Source organism: Fundulus heteroclitus, chromosome 18, assembly GCF_011125445.2.
Source record: "Fundulus heteroclitus isolate FHET01 chromosome 18, MU-UCD_Fhet_4.1, whole genome shotgun sequence".
Classification (NCBI taxonomy): Eukaryota; Metazoa; Chordata; class Actinopteri; order Cyprinodontiformes; family Fundulidae; genus Fundulus; species Fundulus heteroclitus.
The window spans coordinates 21,789,556-21,815,052 of record NC_046378.1 but is presented as its reverse complement, the minus strand read 5'-3'; the positions used below and the strand labels follow the sequence as shown (position 1 = coordinate 21,815,052).

Genomic DNA, 25,497 nt, shown 5'->3' with positions numbered 1-25,497 from the left:
TGAGAAAGCTTGACAATCTGCCCTATTTACTATGAACAGCATTGTGACTTATGTGATGTTTTATAAATACATGCAATATATTAGTTTCAATTTCACTTAATAAGTAAACAACAACAACTGCACGTGTCATACCAAAGGAACATGAGACAAAAACTAAACAGAACCCAAAATCAGTCATACGACTCCAAATCTCAAACACCAAAACAATAATCGACAGTAAAGAAGATCTGGATAAAAATTGTTGCAGGATGTTTTACGTATCTCACACCACTATTTCATTATTTATCGGAAACAGACGATTACTTTTGCAAGGGCCTTTGGGAGGCTTTTCTTCAGCAGCAACAGAGAAGCTGGTCAGATTAGACGGGATTATTATAGACGTAGCTAAGTACAGGGCAATCCTGAAAATAAAAGTCTTGTAAGCAGCAGAAGACTTGAGACTGTGGTAGAGGTTCACCTTCTTGCAGGGCAACAATCCTGAACATACAGCCAGAGCTACAGTAGATTCAGACAAAAGCCCGATTCAAATTCTGTGGCAAGAATTGACAATAGAGGTTCATCGGCACACATCATTCAATATGCTTTAGCTGGAGCTGTTATGCAAGGATTAATTGTAATCTGCTTGGAAGGCTGTGTAAAGCTGGTAGACAACCCCAAAAACATTTCCAGGTGTAATGTCAGCAAACTGGGGTTATACAAACCACTGATACAAGGGGGACTGTTGCAAAATCATGCCACAAATTTGAAATATATTTTACTTGTTATGAAGATGTAAAACCAAACAAAAGTATCCTTTTTCTCTCACTCCACAAGCATACACCCCCTTGTGTGTCAGTCGCATAAAACAGGATAAAGTATACCAACATTTGTCGTTGTCATGTGAAAAATTTAAGGGGTAGCAATTATTTTAAGTATTTTAGGTTTTGAAATTCCATTTCTGAGTTTTTGAGCTATCCCCCTTGTACAAAATTTGTCTAAAACAGAAACCATGATATCGTAAACACATTTTCCGGTCCTTTTGCTTCTGTAATTCGTCTCAGCAGTTTTTAGTAGGACCCGTTTTACTCTGACACTTCACTGCCCCCTACATGACGTTGTTGCTTAGACCTCTTTCATAGCACCACTTTTGTTTTTACTTTTTTTTATAAATGCATCTGACAATCTGAAAGATAACTATGCTACAAACTGAACCAGACTTTACGTGATGTAAAGTATTACAGTTGAGCCTGCATTACTATCTGTAAGTGTGTGTGCTGCATTATTAATGACTTATCCCTCCCTTTCTACTCCCTGTCTCCTGCTCCTAAAGCTGCAACCACGTGATTAGAAGCAGATAGGCATAGACTGGCTATGAATGGAAAGATAACAACAGACACTCGTGCTCTCCTCCCTCCTCGGTAGTGTAGGCTGCAGCCTCAGCGATGCAACGGGAGATGACGAGCGAAAGCAGCGGAGGGGAGGATGTTGGAGTGAGGCAGGGCGGGGTTGCTGAGTAACAGAGGCACTAGAGGGAGGAAGCTGCTTTTACAGGAGACGGAGGAAGAGACTGAATCCACACAACGTGAGCGCAGGCAGCAGATGAGGGAGGGGGGGCTTCCAGACTGGATGGGCCCAGCAATGTCTTGATGGAGTATGGGCCAGGTTTTAGGATTCTCCCACTGCCGTAAGTCTGGTTTTTGTTTGTTTTTTGTGCATGGTCGCACAGTGGAGATCTGCATTAGCCCATCTCGCAGATGTGCAGAGCCCACCGCAGCATCTTTTCCCTCACCAAGAGTCTGAGCATCGTGTGCGTTAGCTCACCCTCTCCTCCTCTCTCCTGCTTTTACCTCGAATAAACATTAAATGGATCCCGGCAGTTTAAACACACACATTGGTGTTGCTACCATGCCTCAGTTTGCAGGTTTTTTTTGCGGATTGTAAATCATTCCTCCCTGAATGCTTCTGTTGTGCTTCGAATTTGTGTGCACCTAATCTAATCCAGAGCTAAGTTACAGTGGCCAAGTATTTGCCTGTGTCCACACAACCTTTGAACAGAATATGCTGCACTCAGTTCAATGGTTGCCTGCTTGATTTATGCACTGGTGTCATCCTGGAAATCTAATGTAGTAAAAGCCCTTTACTTCTGCTAGAACCACTCAGTATTCAATGACCTACAGTCTGCATTTAGCAGTGATGAACACGCTGTGTTTCTTGCTCTGATATGTTATATTTGTTAGACTTTAACAATATGTTTTAATGTTAAATGAAGCCAAGGAATGAATTATACCTTATCTACAGATACTTCTTGCGTTGTACTGCAGTGTTAATGGGTCTTGTGCGTTTTTTTCTCATCGGTAATACATCTGTGCTGAGCTTTACAGTGGAACACTTTGGAGATGAATGTTTTTAATCTCAGTATTGCTTTGCATGAAATTACTTTCTTCCAGAGGAATATGGCTCTGTGGCATCCACTCCAGACTCAACACCTCCATGCACCGATGGTAAGAAGCACTCACATCATCCATCCATCCATCCATCCATCCATCCATCCATCCATCCATCCATCCATACATACATACATCCATCCATCCATACATCCATACATCCATACATACATCCATACATCCATACATTCATCCATCCATACGATACCTCTTTTAGTTTTATCTGTGAAGCTCTACAAATCAGAACAACAATATTGTGGAATGTATTTTTTACAGGAGCTTTCAACCATCAAAGCAGGTTTCATCTTAAAATGGGACACTTTTATCTATCCTTTCATCTGCCAGGAAAAATGTTAAAGGCATTCAGATGTCTTTGTCATCATTGTCCTTCTACGTTAATGGCGGTCTTTCTTGATTTGTATCCAGGCGGCAACGAGGAGTCGGAGATGTGCGAGCTGCAAACAGCCAGGGAGTGGTCCGACGACGATGAAGAGGACGAGTTAGGAGATCCGAACGATGATGAAGGACAAGCCTCCTCTCCGTCCATCTGGGGAACCCCTCGCCAGCACTCCTTCGAGCTCACCTTCTCTTACATCGCCATCACAGAGGCCGAAGCAGTTGGGACCTCACGCCACCATCGCGAGCGACGCAGGGGTGTCCCCCGGCCAGGTCGAACTCCTTTGATTCGAACTGACACGCTGGAAATGCTGTTGGACTCCCCCGATGTGGACTGGGAGCCACAGGCGTTATTCAGTCAAGATGAAGAAGAGGCAACATTAGAAACTAGAGCCCGGGACCCAGTGGAACCAAGGACAGCAAGCCCTGTGGGAAGAAGGGAAATGGAACAAGGGGAAATTATTACAGTGCAGCCCTCTCCTGAAACTCTGGACTCAGAAAGTCAAAGGGCGGACCCAGGAGAGGGACAAGAAGAGAGTGAAGGCCTGATTGGGCAGTCTCCTTTGGAGATTCAGTCATCCCAGCAACACAGTCCCTCACAGATAGTTCAGGGTAAGAAATAGAAACTTAGATGTATTTTTGAATATTAAAAGTTAAGCTTTAAACCTTCTAAAAAATAAAATATGATTATATTAAAATATAAAAATTGCCATAATATAATATACTTCCTGAAAATCAGCTAAAATACCCCTGAAACAAATTGATATGAAAGAAATCTTATATACTGTAGCTTTTGTTTTAGGAGATGATGAGAAACTGGTTTTGCCTGGCAAATGTCATATATGTTTTACTACTGGCACTGTCAGCCTTCAGCTCATCCCTGCTGTCTGCAGCCATTTGTATCAAACCTTCATGCACCCAGGGCTAATTATAAAGTCTGACACACGATGACCTTTTTCTTCATGGGGTCCTTCATTCCATGTGGCTCAGACAAGCAGAATATGACATCAAGCCACATTGCTGAGTAAACCCAGAAGGCAGACACCTTCACACAAATTGAATTCTTGTTGTTTCTAACATACCAATACAATCCGGGGCCACTTTATAAGGTACACCTTGCTCGTACGACCTTGGACCACCTTTTGCCCTAAGATCTGTCTCCACGTCTCATGGTATAGATTCAAAAAGGTGTTAAAGACATTGCTCTGATATTTTGGTCCATATTGAAATCAAGATCCATGCTGCAAATCCTACTCCACCTCATTGAATTGAAATTTGGTTACTAAGGAAGCCTTTGGCATTAAGTGACCTTTAAACATGGTCATATGAAGAAAAAAAAACTGTTTAAGATCTATGCTTCATGGCATGCTGCATTATCCTGCTCAAAGTGGCCATGAGATAAGATAAGATAAGATAAGATAAGATAAGATAAGATAAGATAAGATAAGATAAGATAAGATAAGATAAGATAAGATAAGATAACTTTATTGTCCATCACATTTCCTGAGATTCGTCTTTCACATCTGGCAGCAGTTCATTCATAAAACACATCATTTAAAACGCATCTCTAAAAGAACAGCGTCACTAAAAAACAATATTTAACAATATTAAAAGAGTTCCATAAAAGACAATATTAAAATAAATGATTGAACAAAATAAAGTAAGTGAGACCCACAATGTAACGAGCAGTGCTTACCTAAAATATTCCTTATTCAAAAAGGTCACAGTAGAGGGAACATAGGAGTTTTTATACCTGACTCTCAGGCTCCTGCCAGATGGCAGCAGCTGAAAGGAAGCTTAAAAAGGATGAGCAGGATTCTTGTAAATCTGTATTGCTTTTTTCCTTAAAGCCTTTTTATGTAAATCGGGAAGTTGAATTTGCTGAAGACCAATTATTTTATTGGCCTGTTTAACTACCCAACTCAAGTTGATCTTGTCTTTGACTAAGAGGTCTCCATACCAGCAGACTATGTTGAAAGACGGGACACTTTTAATAATTGCCCCAAACACCAACTGTAAGGTGATCGTGCTAACATTTAAACTCTTTAACCTTCTTAAAAGAAAAAGACGCTGTCTAGCCTTCCCATAAACACAATCAGCATTTAGCTGAAAGTTCAGTTTGTTATCTATAACTGTTCCGAGGTATTTAAAATCAGTGATCTACTCCACTTCCTGGCCTCTCATGAAAATAGGCTTAAAAGAAGGTCTGGCACCTGCTGCTCCAGTCCTATCCCTAAAAATTACTCTCTGGTTTTACTGATATTAAGATCTAAGGAAAGCTGGTCAATGTGCTGAAAGTAAGATGGACTGTCAGCATCTTCCAGGCCAGCTACCAATGCCATATCATCAGCATATTTAATGAGCAAAAGCTGACTGCTATTAAAACGCTGATCAATAATGTACAAAGAAAGGAGTGGAGACAACACACAACCCTGTGGAACACCTATGTTCAAAATTCTACAATAAGACATAGGAAATTATCAAGTCGTTCCCGTTGGGGTCTCTCTCTCTCTCTCTCTCAGAAACTCTTTAATCCGCAGCACCAGATGGCTGCTGACATTTAGGTCACATAGATGTATACACATAAACAATATGTGCACACATGTTCGAGGTAAAAGGCTATGTATTTTATCCAGGAGGGTAAGATTGGCATCCTCTACCCCTCGATTAGCCCTTTTGGCAAAGTGCATGGGCTCCATGTGGTCAACCGTTGTGGATAAGCGTTCCTTACTAACCAGCCTCTCATTGCATTTGTTCAGTAGAGATGTATGGGCGATTGGTCTGAAGTATGTAGAGCTTTAATGTGTGTTTTGGGGCAATAACTGATGTCTTGCATGCCTGCGGGAAAAAGCCAGTGTTGAGAAACCTCTCAAATAATAATAGCTGAAATACAGGATCCAGTTGTGTGGCACATTCCTTCAGGACCTTTCCCCCAATACCCTCTGGACCAGTGGCTTTACGAGGATTAATTCCCTCAAAACACAAAATTTCCTTAATATACAATGATGCCAAATTAGTTTCCAGAGCTGCACAGATGGAGTCAATTTCATCATTGAAATCATTCTTGTAACACCTGCTGTAGTAATTATTCAAATCATTTGCAAAGTGGATGGGTCCTGAACACTGGGCTTTTTGTTTTCTCCCCATCATTATGTTCAGCCCCCTCCAGGCATTTCTTACATTAAGAAATTCCTGGATTGTTAAAGGAAACGACACTCAAGCAGGCTATGGTATTTAAACAATGCTTAATTGGCACAAAAGGGCCAAAAGTGGTCAAAGGAAAGATGCCCACATCATCACATTACCACCGACACTTTGAACCGGCCATGGATGAATGCTTTAATGTGGTTACCCCACATTAGAGACCACATTATTCGTTTGTTGCAAGTTAAATCAAAACAGTTATTGTCCAACTACGGTGAGCCTGTGCGCACTGTGGTCTCAGTTTCCCGTTCTTAGTTGACAGGAGGTTCTCAGTGTGGTGTTCTGCTGCTGTAGCCCATCCACTTCAAAGTTTGACGTGTTGCGGTTTCAGAGACGGTACCTTGTTGGGACGCGCGGTCATGAGAGCTGCTGATGCCTCTCTGTCATTTTGAACCACTATGCCCATTCGCATATGACTACAGCAAGGCATTTTTTGTAACACGACTGAGGCTCACTGAATATTTTCTTTATTTTACACTATTCAGCCTAAACCATAAAAAACTGATTGTGAAAATCTCAGTAGAACAGCTGTTTATAAAATACTCACACACCCAGGAGACCCAACAACCATGCTACCTTCAAAGTCCCCTAAATCTCCATTATGCTCCATTTTAGTGCCTTGTTTTACCCTTAGCAAGTCATCTTCACTACGTCTGGGTGTCTCAATACATTGAGCTGCTGTCTGTCTTGTGCCAATTGAAGAGGTGTAGCTAATAAAGGGGCTGGTGAGTGTATATTGAAAGGCCTTACATCGTCAGATTTGTGAGATCTTCCTGTTACTCTAGCTGATGTCATGCAGCACACAATAATTCCAAGTTACAGTAAATGGTCCTGCAGTGTTTAGGTGATGCAAAGAAAGAGCTGTATTTATTAACATTATCACCATGGTGACATCGTCCTCTGTTTCCCAGCTGCAGAGGATTCACCAACCTCGGAGCCCGAGTCTCCCGTCACCTTGGAAACCATTTCAGTCAAGCTGCTCACATGTGTGCGACCCACAGACCCGGCGTCTCCGGCGTCCGTAGGCGGTAACTCTCAGGAACAGCTGGTCACAGATCACTGGATTTCAGCACCGTACCTAACAGAGGATCTGACTGTATGCGTCCGCATAGCAGGTACAAGATTACTTCAATAATTTTTTTTTTATCATATCTGTGACTATTGCTCTTCTTCCGTCGCATTGCTTTTCATGTTTTTACATTTTTGCTGAGAAACATTCTTTTCTGCGCCTCATAAATCAATGTTTTAAGGTTAGCATGTACCTACAGGGGCAGGCAGGCAAAGCTGGACCAGCAGAAGTCCTGGCTGTTCTTTGTCTCCACAGTAACCAACTCTCTCTGGGTCTCAGGAACGATGGGGTAATTGTAGGGAAAACATTCCAGGCTTTGGTGGACGTTTTCAAACACGCACACCACCAGAGCTGATATCAGCGAGTGTCGTCTGTCTCACAGAAAGTGGGACGAGCGTGCCTCTGTCTGCTGATTCTTTGTGTGCAGATTTGTCGGAGCAAGTTGGCAGCTCTTCAGTGGGCGATGCAGAGAAGGGGCTCATTAGAGATAAGTTTCAGTCATCAAGCTTGATGGGCTTTCAAGTGGACGACTGCAGGGGTCAGACAGCAGCTAGGTCTTATTTAGGTGGATGAAGGAGGGCTGTAAAGCCTGCTGATAACTTTGTGGTCAGGCCGATAACACAACTAGGCTTGTCTTAAATAAATAGGTCACTTGTAGAGTAGCCACAAGAGAATTTTCCTTTCTACTTACTTCAGGTACTGCGAGTCACATCTGGGTGGAAGAAAAATCTTGAATAATTTTAAAAAGTTTCCTTGATTGAAAAGTCTTTTATTTCTTATAAGGTGGATTTAATTCTGGTATGCTGATTTAAAAATTCGAATACATTTATTAGATTTCTATCAATTACATTAATTCAACAATGTTAATAAATCGACACTTCCACATTAATAGGCCCCGCTACTCCTGATACCCGGCTGTATCCTTTTTTCCAAGGCACCTAGTATTCTGTAGAAGGTAAACAAGCAGGCAGCATCACACAACCGACTAACAGTGGCCATTTGCTGCTTTTTCAAATAGTCATCTTTAGTTTTACCACACACACCCCTGGAGTGATGTGTATAGTTTAACCTTAGTCTGTAGTTCCAGTAGCATTCAGTAAACTGTATAAAAGGTTATTTCCTGGCATACTTTCTCAACAACCATTTGGCATGTAGCGTCTAATAGTTGTGATGGAGATGCCTCTGTTTGCTGCACTTTTGAGATAATTGTGGATTTTTTTACGTCCATTCTTTATGTCAAAATTAACATGGGTCCTAATCCAACCTTTTTGGACAGAGTTTCAGTTTTCCTTACTTTTTAATGATTATTAAAGTAGATATGAGCACATTTAGGTAATATTTATTTAACATTAAGAGCTACTTTCTGACTCTTTAGGATTAAAATACATCTGCCTTATTTGAATGGCATGTTCTCTTGTCTTTTCTACTTTGACGATTGGCTTAGAATAATGGGCCTATGTGTGTCAGTTGGTTCTATATAACACAAAAACAAATAATCATCAATCATCATTATTATTTAAAAGTTCCTAAACGCTCTAATTAACATGAAAAAGTAAAGAATAGCATAAAAGGTACTTTTTACTCCTATCACAAGTAATTTAAAGTTGTTGTTTTTTGTGGTCACACTTCTCAGCAATGTAGTAAAGTTTCAGTAAAGCTGATTTACTAAGCACTTTTCACTGGCAAAACAGTCCCAAAGCATTTCACATACAAATGATCTAAAATTTGAAAATTAGGTGGCATAATAGTAAATAAAAGGGTAAAAGACACACGATAAAAATAATCTGGAGGTTAAAACGCAAGTCAAAAAGTTTCTCAACAACAAAACACAAGCTATTTTCACATATGTAGCAGACATCTTTTCAGTTTCTCTTTGAAGAGAAGAAGACTGGACTTTTGCTGTAGACAATAATGAGAAATAAAGTTTTCATCGCGTGTTTAGTTTGATAAATGACGGCTAAATATTGCCACAGTTATTTCTTCCTGATTGGATTGGGTTTTAAAAAGCTGGCGATTTTCAAAATAAAGTTGGATAATAAACTCTGGCAGTCAGGCTTGAATAGTGGTGGGCGGTCCTGTGGCCTGTGGACAAGCAGATTATTTTGGGCTGCTAGGCCTTTGCACTGCTGAGTGAGCATTGGGTGTCCAAAAACAGCTCAGGGGGGTGAGGGGAGTACGTTAGGCGGGGGAGACAGAAGGGGACAGAAGGTTTTAGGGGAGAGAGGGAGACTGGAGCAGCGACCAAACATGGCCAGTAAAGGTAAGACGTTGTGAGGAAATTCAAAGGTTTTTATCCCTGTGTAGTTAAAATGCAGAGGTTGACGTGTTTAGCTGAAATAAGAAAAAAACGTGTTGTTGGATTTAAGTTGGTATAAAACCAACGGAAAGATAGTGAAAAGAAGCAGGGTTTGATTATGAAGAAATAAAACCAAATTTTTGGCTTCACCAACATACTCCTCCTAAGCTTTGTCACTTTTGTGTTGTGGAGCAATGGCCAGGCTGTTTAGAAGACAGTTATCATCTCCTTTAGATCAGTTTACAAGCCGGTCCACTTGAGGCTTAGATAAGCTGCAGGTGTGTTCAACTTTAGACCGATGGGCTGCTCTGTATCACAGGTTGAAGTCTGTATCAGTTACCTTAATTTTAAATAAGCATCTGCCTTACAAATGAGGTAAAAACAAAAGTGTTGTGATGGTACTAGACAGCTGTCCTTTTGCCGCTCCATTTTCCCACTTTAGAGTGAACAACTGGTACGTGCACAGATATTTCAGTCTGTAGTTTGACATTCTTGGACATGTGATTGAGCTGACATGACCTGAGTGAGAATGAATAGATGGATGCTTGCTTTGAATCAAACACTGGACTCACTTAATGCTCAAGTAAACCATTCAGTCATCTTCATATTGGTTTATTGAGTCAATTCCATTAATGATTATTGCTCGCAGAAGGAAAAAAAGATCAGCACAACAAAATTTGTTTTTTTTTGGACTAAATCTACATGATGCAGATGTATGTGAGTGGACTCATAAGAGTAAATCACTGTAGTCATTTAGATTTGTCTGCGTCTTTTGAAAGTGTTGCTTTAAACCCGGGGTCACCAACATACCCTTTCAATACTTTTGACATATATTGATATATGTATATATATATATATATATATATATATATATATATATATATATATATATATAGATAGATAGATAGATAGATAGATAGATAGATAGATAGATAGATAGATAGATAGATAGATAGATAGATAGATAGATAGATAGATAGATAGATATGTATAGATATAGATAGATAGATAGATAGATAGATAGATAGATAGATAGATAGATAGATAGATAGATAGATAGATAGATAGATAGATAGATAGATAGATAGATAGATAGATAGATAGATAGATAGATAGATAGATAGATAGATAGATATAGATATAGATATATTCACTCACCTGCCACAATTTGCATATGAACCTAAGAAACATCCCATAATTAATCCATTGGGTTCAATAGGATGTTGGTCCACCCTTTGCAGCTATAGCAGCTTCAGCTCCTCTGGGAAAGCTGTCTACAAGGTTCTGGAGTGTTTCTATGGGAGTTTTTGATCATTTTTCCAGAGGCGCATTGCATGTCAAGGCATGGCTCTCAGCCTCTGCTCTAATTCAAAACACCACTTGGGTTCTAATTGGTTGAGGTCAGGACTCTGTGCAGGGCAGTCAAGGTCACCCACACCAAACGTTCATCCATGTTATCATGTCAGAAGAGGAAGGAACCATCTCCAAAGGAACCATCTCCAAACTGTTCCTACAAAGTTGACATGGTGTAATAGTCTAAGATCTCTTGATATGTTGAAGCGTTCAGCACACCCCTTCTCCTCTGCCCACTATGAGCCTCACCATCCACTGCCCCCGCTCTGACAGTTTATGTGGCCTACAGCTTTGTGGCTGAGTTGCTGTTGCTCCTCATCGCTTTCACTTTATTATACAGTATTACCAATCGTTGACTGTTGAATATTTAGGTGTAAGGGAAATGTTACGACTATACTTGTTGCCCAGATGGCATAATAACACAGAACCAAGCTGGGATTCACTGAGATCCTGAGAGCGACCCCTTCTTTCACATTTTCTGTATACTTATGACCATGGAAGGGATAAGAACAACTCATTTGTATTGTTTGGCTTGGTGAGCACTTACATTTGGCAATATAGTGTATGTAATGTATGTGATATATAAACATTTATTTTTTTCTTATATTTCCCTGTCCAGCTTCTCAGACCTGTGCTTTAGTTACAAACCATAGGAACATCTGTTTTAAAGGAGCACCATCAAAAAGTGCTTTAGATGTTCTTCCCTTGCCTCCTGGATGAGATGGTGATGTACTCTTTTAGTTTTTTGTTTGCTGGCTAGTCCAGGGAAGACTCCGGTTTCCTACATTTGTGGATAATAGCTGCCACTGTAGTTTGTTGAATCACTAAAACCTTAGAAATGGCTTTTAGTCTTTCCAAATTGCGACATATCAATTACTTTGATTGTCTTCTGTGCTTTAACCCTATGACTCCAAATGAATAATTTTTGATACAAATATTTTTGAGACCACTACCTCTTCAACAAAGTCAGTATTTTTCTGAACATATAATTTATAAGATACAAATGAATGTATTTTACACACCCAATATTAAAATGAGGCAAAAAGTATCAATAACGATACTAATTTTTGAAAGCCTGACATTTTTTTAAAGCAACCAAAAACATTTATTCTTTAAATATGTGAAGTTTCCTCACAATTACCTGTATAAGGCTTTAAAGTGTTGCGTCTTCAAGATCAGGACGTGATGTGCTGGTTTTTAAGTCTTCATGTTGCTACTTCATGTTATCAGGCAGGTGCTATTCCTGTTTTTTTTCTAGATTCTACACATCTAGCAGTCAGTCTAGTAAAATTGGAACATAAAAATTTGGCTAATCACAAATAATTTATGAAATTATTTTTTTTTTACGTAGCATCAGATTGGTTTGGATAGCTTTTCTCATTTAATACATTAAATCATGCTGAGAAAACTGCATTTTGTGATTAATCGGGTTATTTTGTCTGATGTTAGAATTAATGACAGAAAAGCAATAGCCCAGATATAGAAGAAATTCAAGAGAGAGAAAAAAAATTCATTGTACGTCTTCTTACAGGAGACAGATAGGGAAAATGCGTATGGTTGACACGTTTGTCCCCTTTCGGCTGCTGATATCAGAAACAGCGACACAACATGGCGTCTCCCAGTGGGTACACCGGCACCTATGTATTTATACACTACTAAACTAAAATTATGAGAACATTTTCATTTTTGATGTGATGTGACTTTACCAGAATATGTATTTATAGGAGCAATGCTTGATTTTTGCTAATTAAAAGACAAATTAGTGACACACTGTCCCTTCAAGGCTGCCAAAGATGAGGGAGAGGGCAGAGGTGGGACACTGTATATATTATAGTTGTCTGCTCCGGCCGTTGCTGGGAGACAATGAGGGAAACCAGCCGTGTGTAGATTAATGGCTGCAGACGGCCTGACGTCTGACAACAGGTGCTGGGAATTTTAATTCTCCTGCAACTGCTGGCTTTTTTCTCCAAGGGCTAAATTCAGCCATGGCTGGAGCCTGTGGCTGCTGTGTGCTATCTCAGGCTTGAGGAAGGAAATACCTTTTTTTTTTTCATAATGTCTTTCACCTCCTTAGCCTTTCATCTCGATAACATTCCTGCAGGCTCCCTTTTCTTGCACATCTGTCTATGTCAAGAATCAATAAGCTTCATTATCACTATGTGTTAACATAATGACATTTTTGGTGAGGCAGACGCCGTATACCAGCTTTAAGATAAAAACCCGAGACCAAAAAATATTTCAGTGGTTTCTTTGATACTGGTATTCCTTTGTTAATATACAAATTTAAATATTAGTAGTTAGCCTCAGAGGTTTACCAGCTTATTTCAACATCCTGAATCTTCTAAAGTTTTTATTTATACTGAAATATTTGTTTATATTTACTTGAAACATCTACCCCTATGACAATTTAAATTTTCCAGCTCCTTTGTAAACCTTTTTTTTATGTCTCTAACTTGTTTTCTTCGTCTACCTGTCTATCAGTGATGGACCTTATTTACTGGAAGGACACAGAGAGAAGTGGCATGGTGCTCACGGCCTTGGTGGTGGGCTTACTCTCCCTGTTCCAGCTCAGCATCATCACGGTGGTCTCCACAGTCTCCCTGGCAGTCATGTGCTTCACTATCTCAGTACGCATCTACTACCAGTTGCTCTATGTCCTGAGCTGGGGGGACGGACAACATCCCTTCAAGTAAGATCATTTTATTGTATCAAGGAATCAAAGTAACCTAGGGTTGGTTGTTTCATTGTTAAACTTGAGTTGATGTTTGTTCTTTGCTTTTTGGGGTTTCTCTTGGTTTATTTTATTGTTTCACATTTTGAAATCAAATTAGATCGAAGCTTTCTATGCTAATTAATCAGACAAATTAATTAGCATATATTAGCATAATTAACTAAACCCCACAGCAAATTAAAACGTCCTTTGATATTAGGTTTTTCGCAGATATGGACATAAGGTGATTTTTTTTTCTGGATTTGAAAAAAATAAAAATTAGACTTTTAGACGTTGGCTGTTCAACCCCCACTTACTCTGTAGGAGAAAAAAAATCCAGCAAAACAGCAAAAGTAAATGTGAACAGTTTTGCTTTAAAGCTAAAAATACAACAATCTTATTTTGTGGTAAAATCCACAAAAACAAACCCTTTGAAACAAAAACAAGACATTGTGTCTTGTGGATTTTTTTTTGAATATTTTACTTAAAAATCAAGATTTGACACAAAATGTATACTGAGACACCGACTGCAGACCAAAACATGTGTATTGAACCTAAATACTTTACTGTGTAATAACTGTACTGGAACAGTAATTTCCCTCTGGGATTATTAAAGTATTTCTGATTCAGATTCTGAATAAGTTTAACCTGTTGGTATTCTTGTCTAAACCATGTCTAAGTTTCCTGCAGTTTAATTTGCTTAACTTAATTATTTAAACAAAACTGTCATGTCGAGATAAAAAAATTCTCTTATGACAGAGAATCATGGTAGAGATGTGCAGAATAAATGTTAAATATATCAACTGACTGGAAAATAAAAAGCACAGAAAAAAAAACACAACAATCTCTATTACACAAAACAAATACTCAAGCAACCAAATAAAAAGAGTCCCAAATATATATACTTCATTTATGTTCGTTCTTCTCAATCATCAGTCATTGTTTTTGTGTATTTTTCTATAATTTTTTCAGATTTTTCTCTCACCCTTCACAGCAAGCAAAAATCACAGCTTCGGCAGCTAAAAGCTTCGTATAAAAGCCTCAGCTGGCAAATACTCACCTGCAGCTTGGTACGCTCCCCTGAGTGTTAAAAAGCGCCGACCGTGCTGGTGCGACGTGAAAAGAGGACCTCACAGTTGATTCGACATGCACTTAGGAGCTATCCTGGTGCCACTAAATGTTTCAGGCAAATGGCAGCTTTCAGAAAGCTGAACAGTTCGGCTGTCAGTGAGCTGGCTTTGATAAATGTACTCATTTGAAAAACCGAAAAAGCCTATTCTCTTTCGTCGACCAGTCAATCAATGGTACTGCGTGGAGTAAGCCCAAAATGGTGGCAATGCTGCCTGAAGCCTTCGTTCACTGCAAATTCAGCTCCAGGGTGGGCCTCCATTTAGTTGGTAGCTTTTTTATTGTTTAAAGTTAATCCAGATATCAGTGTTGCTAACTTAAAGCCAATATGCTCACTAACTTCCTGCAAACGTTTACATTATCCTACCTTAAACCAGCTGTAGGACTTTGGAGCATTAATTGCAGGCATGCTATTTGCAGCTATTGTTTATTCCAAAAAAAGTAGAACACAAAACAACTGGACTTGTTTTCCAAAGTTTGAAGACGTTTGAAGCTTTCTTAATTCAAAAAGTCTGGAGTAATGTGGAGTTGCAAGCTTTATACTACTGCCCAACAAAGGCCTTGAAATGGCTTAGATAACATGCAAATTCAACAGAAACAGGTCCACCACCTTGGTAAGGGTTAGTCGTTAAAGCTTCCGGGATAGGAAGAAAGCAAAAACATGTTATATTTATTAATAATGTATATTAATATAATATATATTTTTATATATATATATTTTCTAAAATCCATCTTTTATTGAGCAAAGTCTGCACCATCACAACTGATTCAAATGGCTGAGTTAGCTACTTCGTGTGTAAAACTTTGTCCTGAAACCTACTGACATTTTTTCAAATTCAGACATGTTACATTGAAACATCTAAAGCATTGCAGGATACTGTATATATTTGAAAATAGAATATATATTACAATTAGGCATGTAAAAAAAAAGTTTTACAATAAAATTCAGTTATCTCTGACACGTCGATGGGCCTGTGACGCCTCCTTCGCAAATATAGTAATAGTAATATAGTAGTAATATCATCTTTATTGTCATTGAAACATACATTACAACAAAATTTGTTTTCTGCTCTTAACCCATCACCCTTGGGGAGCAAGGGTGATGGGTTAATATGCTTGATATATCAAGGGTTGGTTGGAATTAACATAAAATCTGTTGATTTCATATCGATCGTGGTTTTCCATCAGGTCATACTTGGATCTCGACATCAGTTTCAGTGGAGAGCAAGCTGATCTCTACATGCAGAAAGCCATTGTCCTGACTCTGTCTGCTCTCGATTCCCTGAGGAGGCTTTTTTTTGTAGAGCATCTTTTTGAATCCCTCAAGGTAAGTTATGCATGTAGATGAAATTAGTTTCTCTTCATTTGTTTATGTGTTTCTGCTTATGTGGACTATATTACGTGCATGACCGTGGAACTATTTTAATGAACTGTTCCTAAACAGATTTGCTTCGCTTAGACTCTCCAGCCCTCATTAACCTGAACATCTATGAGGCTCTGTTTTTTGTCATTTTGTCTCATCATCAGTCATCCATCATTCCAGCTCCCTGCGTAGCAGCATTGTTATGCCTACCCTTGCCAACTCAGAGCTGCAGAAGATGTTCCTAAATAATACTCAGACAAAGCCACTTTCAACTTTAGAACATGGTCTGGCCCAGAAGTACATGGCCTGCTACTAATTCTAAGTATTATGTTGCTCCCAGCATTATATACTTACTAGTGAGGTTTACTTTCATGATCGGATTGCATTTTAAACTCTTATTTACCGATACTTTAAGATGTTAAGCTATGATTATGTATTTTTTTATTTTTTGGAGGAAAAGTTTGAGTGACTTTATTCTGGTCATCTGTAATATGGTTTCATAACAAAATACTGTCATTTGCTTGTCCAAGGCAACTGCTTAAGTGCATCAGCATTTATTGACCTAAATTAGTTGTTTACTGCCTAGAATTGAAGTTGCATGAACGGTTGTACATGTAATACAAAGCCTGTCAGTTAAAAAAAAAAAAAAAAAAAGCTACTTGTGGACCTGGTTTGGTTCTCACACTGTTGCTAAAACTTAGTAGTGACTTATCAGTCCCCACCATCTCTTTTTAATATGTTGGTGCATCTGATCGCTGTTGTTCTCTGCCGGTCCCTGGCTAATTAAATCAATTTGTCCCACCGAGTGAAGCAAGTCTGAGGAGTGTATCCTACCTGTTATGTCACAACTTAAGCCAATCAGCATAACAGGAGCTCAGGGCAGATAAACTCTTTGCCAAACTTGAGTAACACCTGAATAACACAGGAGGCACCAAAGACAAATTTAGTGACAGTGCAGCCTCCAACTTAAATGTGAGTTTATAATGCGACGATTTATATATTATTTTGTCCTGTGAGGATGAGGAAGTCGGCTGAAATTATGTCTGGGAGTAGTTTGTTGGAAACCTCACTGACCGGCACCCTACCCAGGGATATAAAAGTGCTGCAGGGAGAGCTTGATCTACCTAGAAGTGACCACGGTAAAGAATAACCATTTTTGACAAAACTGATCCAAACGGTCACCAAAATACTTCAATCCATAGCAGAGTACCGAGGTGACTGTGTAAAACTATTCTCCACATAATCTGTTCATGTTTTACTCATTAGGGTTTAGCTGCAAAAAAAGGTATTGTAAAAATGTTCTCACTTTCTGAACTGAGTTCACTTTCTGAACTCAGTTCAGAAAGTGAAACAAATATTATATATATTCATCAAGCATAGGATGCATTTCTTATAATTCTGATGAAAATCCACCAGTTCAGCAATCGGTGTTCCACTTAGATAAAGATAGTTAACAAAATTATTGCATTTTTTTTCACAATATTAAAATGTTTTGGATCTGTACATACATACCTGCTTTGAAAAGAATGATAAGAACAATGATTATTTATTTTGCACAAATTTCTTCATTAAACGTTTAGATTTCTGTCTCTAAACTATGACAAAATTTACCCTTAATACCGTTTACTGCGGTCATAAATAAACATCCCTGCTGTGATTTTCCTTCCACTCCATTTTTATCACACAGAGCAGAAATATTAGTAGAAAATGAGACTCCATTGGGGCCGGTTGAGCCCCTTAATCCCCGGACCTCCCGGTCGACTGTGACCCTGCTGGTATGCTAAATGGCGTACTGGAGTCAGCACACAGAGACCCCCTGGATAAGATGGACTCTTTTTCCATGTGAGACAGGGGTGTCCCATATCAGATTAACTCAATCCTGTAACCGAGACCGGGACACCGGCAGATATTAAATACTGTGCAGAAAGCAAAATGGAATATAGGGAAACGAGCTACACTGCAGAAAGATGAGTAACTTTTTTAAAACAAGGCAATTTAAGCCAATTCAAGAGGATTTTATCCAGACCTATTTGCATATATTTGATGGAAGATGAACAAAAGTTATCCAGCTGTTTTTATTCCCCCTTCTGTTTTTGTCTTTCTTGAACCTCTAGCTCCTGTTTCTGATGTACCTCGTGACATACCTGGGAGGCCTTTGCAATGGCCTTACTATTCTCATCATCAGTAAGAAAATTAAATCCTCACTGGTGACATTAAATGTAATAATAAACAATCTGGTTCACACGGCAGCTGTTTCTTCCTTTTCCACCCAGGTGTGATCGCTCTCTTTTCTTTGCCCCTTTTCTATGAAAGACGGCAGGTAATAACTCTTCATATACTCACATAAATGTTACATTAAACACAACAGAACCATAATTCTTGTGCAAACTGTGGCATTACAGGAACAAGTGGACGGCTTTATAGGGAAAATTCAGGCCCAAATTGACAATGTCAAGGACTTGTAAGTATGGCGCCATCTTTTGGCACTTAGTCGCTACTAGCAAATAATCACCACTGTTTTCTTATGGAGGCAATTCACAATAAAGCTCAAAAGGGGGAAAGCACTTCACCCCTTAAATACGTGAAGTTCGGATGTTTTGCTTCATTTTATTGAATGCTCACTCACTAAGCATTTAAGGATTTTTAGTGACAACATTCCCAGTTTGAAGAGTTTCTCTGTCTTAACTCATGGAATGACTGCAACAGTGTAAATATTTCAGCGATAGGGTAAACAGTTAATTAAACAAAATATTTGCCCTCCTAAATATTTCTTCTGTTTTAGCTTTTTTTTTTGGCACAATTCATTGTTTTAGATCATCAAACACATCTAAAAATCAAAGATAACCAGGGTAAACTGGAACTTTTGAAATTTAACTGATAAAGGAAAAAAGCTATTCAAACCGTCCTGGCATATGTGAAAAAGGAATTGTTCCTTAACCTATTATTTAGTTTTTTCCCACTCGGTTGCATCGGGGATTTCTAATCACTGTTTATGAGTCTTTATGCCTATGTAGCTGTGTGGGACTTTGTTGAATTACTTTAATTCAGCCACACTGGAGAGTTCTTGGGAATGAACGGCCTAGTAAAGTTCATGCCACAGCATCTCAATCAGATATTAGTCCACACTTTTACCCAGTCAACCAAATTCCTCTATTTGGTTCTCTAAGCCATTCAGAGATGGACTTGCTGAGGTGATTTTTGACCAATTTCCTGCAGCATAACCCAAGTCTGCTTGATTTTAAGATAAATGATGAATGGACACTCTTCTTGAGGATTTCCTTGCAGCAGACAGCAGAATTCGCGGCCTTATCAATTATAGAAACTCATCCAAGTACTAAAGCAGCAAATAAACCCAAGAGCATCACACTGCCTCTATGTTTGATTGTCAGTCAGATATTCTTTTTTGGGAAAGTTTCCGTTAGTTTTAGGCCAAATGTGAAGGTCACACACTTTACACACCTTTCCAATTTCTTTCCTCGCCAGACTATAGAATTTCTTCCCAGAAGTCCTGGCAAATGGGAATGTTTGGTTTGGCAAATTAGTTGACATTTATGTAAATTTTGATCTGCTGCGGTTTCAGCTGTGGATCTGATTATTTTCTGGAGATTCTCCACCTCTGTTCCATGTTAGGGTTAGGGTTAACCCTAATCCTTTCACTGTGGTTCACTGGAGTCCCAAAAGCTTTAGAAATGGCTCTGTAATCAATTGCAGACTGATAGAAGTTGATGACTTCTTCTTCATCAACTCATCTTCATAAAAAAATCAGGTTCCTGTGTTTCTTTTTTACATCGTTTTGCCTCCCTAATGTTGTCAGCTAGGCTCTGTTCTTGATTCTACAGGTCTGGCATTAATCAAACACTTGTGTGGCTATTGGTATTGTAGAATTACCTTTGTCACAGTTAATTAATGATTTAACAAGGGTGGAATAACAAATTTCACATAGGGTTAGATAGCTTTTTTCTTCTAATATAATATCCTCATTTGAAAGCTGTGCTTTGTATTCACACAGATTAATTTTATCAAATGTTACATTTGGTCTGATGATCTAAAACAGGTAAATGTGACAACAACAGGGGAACCAGTACTTTTTACAGCGCTATATACAGTGACGTTGCATTGTTGGTCTTCAGGCAGGCTGTAAATGTATGGCGATGGAGAGGCACTAACCTCCCCTCTTTCTCTCTCCCATAGCCTGCGCAGACTTGTCCAAGGTGGCGGCCCTCCTCCCGATACAACCCCTGGTGGTGCCAAACCTAAAACCCAGTAAAACCCCATGGACAACAACTTTAGGAGAAACTGCCAGAGTTGCAGATTGTCACTCAATGTCTTACTCAGCAGTGTGTCCCTAAGACCTCCAGTGGATGGCTCTACAGAAACTGGGAACCTGAACCAAAGCGCAATGATGTACTGTATACTCAAACTGCGTCTCATTTCTAGGGGTTGGAGGATGGGGCTCAGATGTTCAGAAGGTGAAATCAGAGTTTATGAGTTCTGGGTGAAAACATTGATCTGCTGTCAGAGAGGAGAACGTCATCTTTGGAAATATAATTTTAGCGTGTTATAACAGAAGTTCAATGAGCATCTTAGTTAGGGCTGTAGTACGGATGTGTGATGAAGTACGTGCGGGGGAATTTCTCCCCTCTGAAACACTCCTGAAGCTGAGGAAGTCGTTCAGGTCATTTACTGGATGCGAGAGGACAAATGCAGGGATCATCATGGCAGCATAAAACGACCACATCTACATCTCTCATGCATTCTCACGGCTATGTATCTGCATGAATGCTAGTTTATTATTTTTGAATGTGTGAGTCTGTTCTGAAAAAAAAAAAAAAAAAAAAACTTTATGAAACGAACCTGCTGGCCTCAAGCAAAGTCAAATTTCTTCTTTACTTTCTGAAATATTCTTTTTATTTGCACCCCCAGCTGTCATTCTCTTTTCATTTTCTCTACTTTTGTTTTACTTCTGTGTTTCGAAACTGATGCTTTCCCCCTTTTCTAGGTGTAACAGAGAAGCAAAAAGATAGATGAGATTTGCAATAATTTTGCTTAATCCGATGCACCGGAAGTGGAAGAAAAGTCCTATGCTCAGATTTTCTGGCAGGATGTTAGTTATTGGATGTTTGCTTCATGAAACGTTTAGGATTTTTAAACAGATCCTCTCAGTGCCCTTACTGTGTTTTTACCCAGCTGTGAATGAACACTGAAAATTTGAGGAAGTGATATACAGCAGGTGCCTTTTGTGACTTCAGGTTTTTGTGTAAGATATCATTCACTCTACTTACAGCAACCATTTATTTGTCATTGATCTGACCATCACCTCACACACGATGCTGTTTTGTGCGATCACAGTGTTGAACACTGCTCCAATAAATTAAAGAATTTGATCAGAACACATCAGATCTTAATAAAGAATTAAAAATAAACATGATATCCATGCTCGTAGGCAATGCGTAATGTTTTAGGAACAAAAACATGACACATCTTTGGATGAAAAGGAAAATCATCAATCCACAGAGGGCTTAATCTGAAGTCACAGAGACAATGAAACCGAAAAAGTGATGCAGCAGGCTGATTTCATTACTGCAACTCAAAAAGATAACCAATAGTTAGTATGGCCTCCACGTGCTTGTATGCATGCCTGATAACGTCAGAGCATGCTCCTTATGAAAGGTTGAATGGTCCCCTAGGGTATTTCCTCTCAGATCCTGACCAGGGCATTACTGGGGGCCAACCTGGTGGTGAACCTAATCGTAACGTCCCAGAGGTGATCTGCTGGATTTAGGTCAGGGCAGCATGGAGGCCAGTCAATGGTATTGATTCGTTCATCCTCCAGGAACTGCCTGCATTATCATGGAGGAGGAACCCAGGATCCACCGCACTAGCAAAGGGCCTAACATTGATCTAAGGATTTCATCTTAACACCTAATGTCAGTCAGTGTGTACAGGTCTGTGCACCCCTCCATGGAGATGCATCCCCAGACCAACACTGACCCGCCACTAAGCCAGTGAGGCGGAACAATGTTGCAGGCGGCATAATGTTCACCGCAGCTTCTTCAGACCACTGAGCTCTATTATACACTGGAGTGCTAATCACCGTCTGTTTGAACGAGTCGCTTTGAAGCCACCAGCCGCCATATTGGTACTCCCTATTTCCCCTCAGTAACTAGGAATATGTGCGCTACAGCATCGAATAACGAGGATTTTCTCATGTTAAGAGGGGGCTTAAAACTTTTAAAATGTCAAATGCCATATACTTTTATGTTATGTTCTAAAAATATCAAGTACTGAGAAAGTCATGTGCTGAAATATTTTGCATTTTATTCATTTAAATATATATGTTTAACATTTATAAATATATAAATAACAATATACAAAAACACATATTTACATATGTGTATACATATATATATATATATATATATATATATACATATACACATACTTATATATACATATATATATATTTAATATGAATAACATGTAAAATATTTCAGCACTTAATTTCCTAGTAGTTAATAGTGTTAGTACATCCACTGACTGTAGAATTACCTGTGAAACGTTTTCACTCAGCCAGAAAACTGCTTGTTGTTGCAACCAAATCCTATGGGATTCTGTGAGAGTAGGGAGTAGCAAGATGGCGGCCAGTGACTTTAGTTTTTCGGCAAAATCAGCACTCCAGTGTATTATATAGCTCAGTGCTTCAGACCCTTTCACGTCTGTCACATGAGCTCAGAGTCAATCTTCTCTCATCTGTGGGGAAAAAAACAGGCCGGCAGAGACGAACCGACCAACTCTGGTGATCTCTGGCAAATGCCAGTAAAGCTCCACACTGCTGTACAGTGATAAGTGTTTCTAATGGTTTGGTCAGAGGCATTCACAACACTGAATAGAGGTCACTTTGTCAGGCTCAGGCAGCACTGATCCTGTTCCTCCTTGCACAAAGAAGCAGATACCTGTCCTGCTGATGGGTTAAGTAGTTCTGACGACCCTGTCCAGCTCTAGGAGTCCTTCATTCTGGTGGAGTTGGACTGCCTGTGCATCCTCCGTAGGGTCCAGGTGTCGCCTCATGCTACCAGTAGAGACGCGGGCCCTGGTCAAATGCTAAACTACTTAAAAGCTGTCAACAAAAAAACGGAGGAGGAAAGAAATCTGCTGCCTCCACCTGCAAAACCCCTCCTGTTTTTGGGGTTGTCTCATTATTTCCCCTTTAATGCACCTGATGTTTGCTTTTCATTAACACCAGAACGGCCGACACCGATTAACAATCCCCTCCACTACTGACCTGACCAGATCAATATTACAGACACTTAACTGACTTGATATTAAACTCTGATTGAAATGTTTTCCTTTAATTTTTTTGAGCAGTGTATCTACATGTGTACAAAAGACTTTCAAGAGAATTGTAAGAAAATCAGTTTCAGGAATCCTACAAGTATTCAGGATGCTCAGCTACTTAAACCCAAACTTCCTTTCATCTAATGCTTATTAAGCATAATGGTATCCCTATGCCTTACTATTATTCAGCTCATGCATCCTAAAGAGAAGTATAGACACGCTGACAGATATAAACACAGATGCGATGGCCTGTAAGCCTAAGTTTATAACACCGACCCTCAACTCACATCTTTCTCTGTGTTTTTGGTTTCAGTGGTCCCAACCAAAATAATTTCTTCTAGTGATGAACTTTATTGAGAAGAACTGAGGCATCAGGGAAGTCATTTAGCATTTCAATTTGTTACAACTGAAACACTGGTGATTTAGTTGGATGCGTTTCATTAAACCGCCTCAGTAGCTGTAGAAAACCAGATGTTTTCCCATCTTAAAACAAAACTGGAATGCTGCATGAAATGTAAATGAACACAGATCAGCAATTTCTAACAAACATCTAAAAGTACACTGCCTTGCAAGGGTATCAAAATCCACTGAGTTTTTTTTTTTGTTACACTTTTGGTCATGCTACAACTACAAACTTTCACGTGTCTCATTGAGAGTTTATGTGATGGTCCAACACAAAACAGCTCCAAGCTCCATTTGATCGAGTGAAGTGACTTTCAAACATCACTTTGAAAATCTTGCTGGGATTTAGGCTTGAACTTTTTCCGGACGATTCTACTAGGTCGTTATGCTTTGATCTGAATCATGTTTTTGTAGCTTTGACTGTATGTTGAGAGTCATCGTCCTGCTAGAAGGCAAACCTCTGGCCCAGAGCTAAGTGTTTGGCTGTCTAACCGGTTTTCTACTGGGATTTTCCTGCATTTAGCTCCATTCATCAACTCTGTGCAGCTTCTGCCTCCCAGCAGAGGAAACACATCCCCATAGCATGATGGTGCCACCATCATGTTTCACTGTGCAGATGGTGTGTCCGGGGTGATGTGCAGTTTTATGCTGGTGAAGATTCTCAGTCATCCAGGTCATGGTCATTCGAAAAAAAGTAAAAAAAACAAAGCAACTGGACTTGTTTTCTGTAGTTAAAGACGTTTCGCTTCCTCTCCAGGAAACTTTCTCAATTCAAAAGGTCTAGAGTAATGTGGAGTACCAAGCTTTATACTACTGCCCAAACAAAGGCCTTGTAATGGCTTAGATAACATGCAAATTCAACAGAAACAGGTCCACCCCTTAGTAATGGGCGATCATTTACGACTCCTCATTACAGAGTGGACGAGTTTCGGTCCAATCTGCTGGCTTAATGTCTTTAACGATCGCCCATTACTAAGGGGTGGGCCTGTTTCTGTTGAATTTGCATGTTATCTAAGCCATTACAAGGCCTTTGTTTGGACAGAAGTATAATGCTTGGTACTCCACATTACTCCAGACTTTTTTGAATTGAGAAAGCTTCCTGGAGAGGAAGCGAAACGTCTTCAACTACGGAAAACAAGTCCAGTTGCTTCGTTTTTTACTTTTTTTGGAATGTGCAGATTTAGTTTTTTTTTCTTCACTAGACAAAGTGTTTTGCATGTAGGAGAAAAGTACAATTTTGGTGTCATCAGACCAGCGCACCTTCTTCCACATGTTTACTGCATCTCCCTGTGGGAAACTTTATATGACGTTCTGGAACAATGACTTTCCTCTTGCCACCCTTACTGTAAAACCAAATTTATGGAGAGCAATACTAATCATTGTTCCGTCGACAGATTCTCCCACCTCAGCTGCCGCTCTGTGCAGCTCCTCCAGAGTTACCACAGGCCCCTTGGCTGTTTCTGGTCAATGCTCCCCATCCAGACTTGTCAGTTGAAGTGGACGTCCATGTGTTGGTGCCACACGCTTTGAATGTTCACATGGTGGATTAAAAAGTAATCAGTCAGATGTTCAAAACCTATTTTGTTTCATAAGATGACCAGGCTTTAAACTCCTCCTCCACCTCATCCCTAACCTGCCTGCTGCGATATTTTGTCTTCATGATGTTGTTTACATCCACCTCACCACTTGTGCACTGCTTTGTGTTGGTCTATCGTGTAAAGTCTCAATGAAATATATTTTAAAAGGCGTGGCTGTAATGTGATGAAACATGGCCCATACCACAAGGATCCAGTAATTGCCCGTTGTGTTAGAATTTTA

The 25,497-nt window shown here is 39.5% G+C and overlaps 1 protein-coding gene across 4 annotated transcripts; it reads left to right on the top strand.

Moving 5' to 3' along the window:
- The first annotated feature begins 1,447 nt into the window (after nt 1-1,447).
- On the top strand, nt 1,448-21,370 carry rtn2a (reticulon 2a). 4 transcript variants are annotated; one of them, XM_036149534.1, is made up of 10 exons: nt 1,494-1,663; nt 2,427-2,480; nt 2,850-3,431; nt 6,941-7,138; nt 13,223-13,430; nt 15,768-15,906; nt 18,057-18,126; nt 18,216-18,262; nt 18,345-18,403; nt 20,134-21,370. In XM_036149534.1, exons 1-10 carry the CDS (start codon nt 1,633-1,635, stop codon nt 20,207-20,209), a joined length of 1,464 nt encoding a protein of 487 aa, XP_036005427.1. In that variant the 5' UTR covers nt 1,494-1,632; the 3' UTR covers nt 20,210-21,370. The 4 variants fall into 4 exon arrangements, with proteins under 4 accessions (XP_036005428.1, XP_036005427.1, XP_036005426.1 ...); XM_036149533.1 differs by having other exon boundaries at nt 6,935-7,138; XM_036149535.1 differs by lacking the exons at nt 18,057-18,126; nt 18,216-18,262; nt 18,345-18,403; nt 20,134-21,370 and adding an exon at nt 16,107-16,536 and having other exon boundaries at nt 1,448-1,663; nt 6,935-7,138.
- The last annotated feature ends 4,127 nt before the right edge of the window (nt 21,371-25,497 follow it).

What these genes read in the sequence shown, in the direction of transcription:
- rtn2a (XM_036149533.1), top strand. Translation starts at nt 1,633, where the DNA reads ATGGGCCAGGTTTTAGGATTCTCCCACTGCC. An exon ending in AACACCTCCATGCACCGATG is followed by an intron (nt 2,481 to 2,849) that starts GTAAGAAGCACT and finishes ATTTGTATCCAG; the next exon opens with GCGGCAACGAGGAGTCGGAG. An exon ending in TGTATGCGTCCGCATAGCAG is followed by an intron (nt 7,139 to 13,222) that starts GTACAAGATTAC and finishes CCTGTCTATCAG; the next exon opens with TGATGGACCTTATTTACTGG.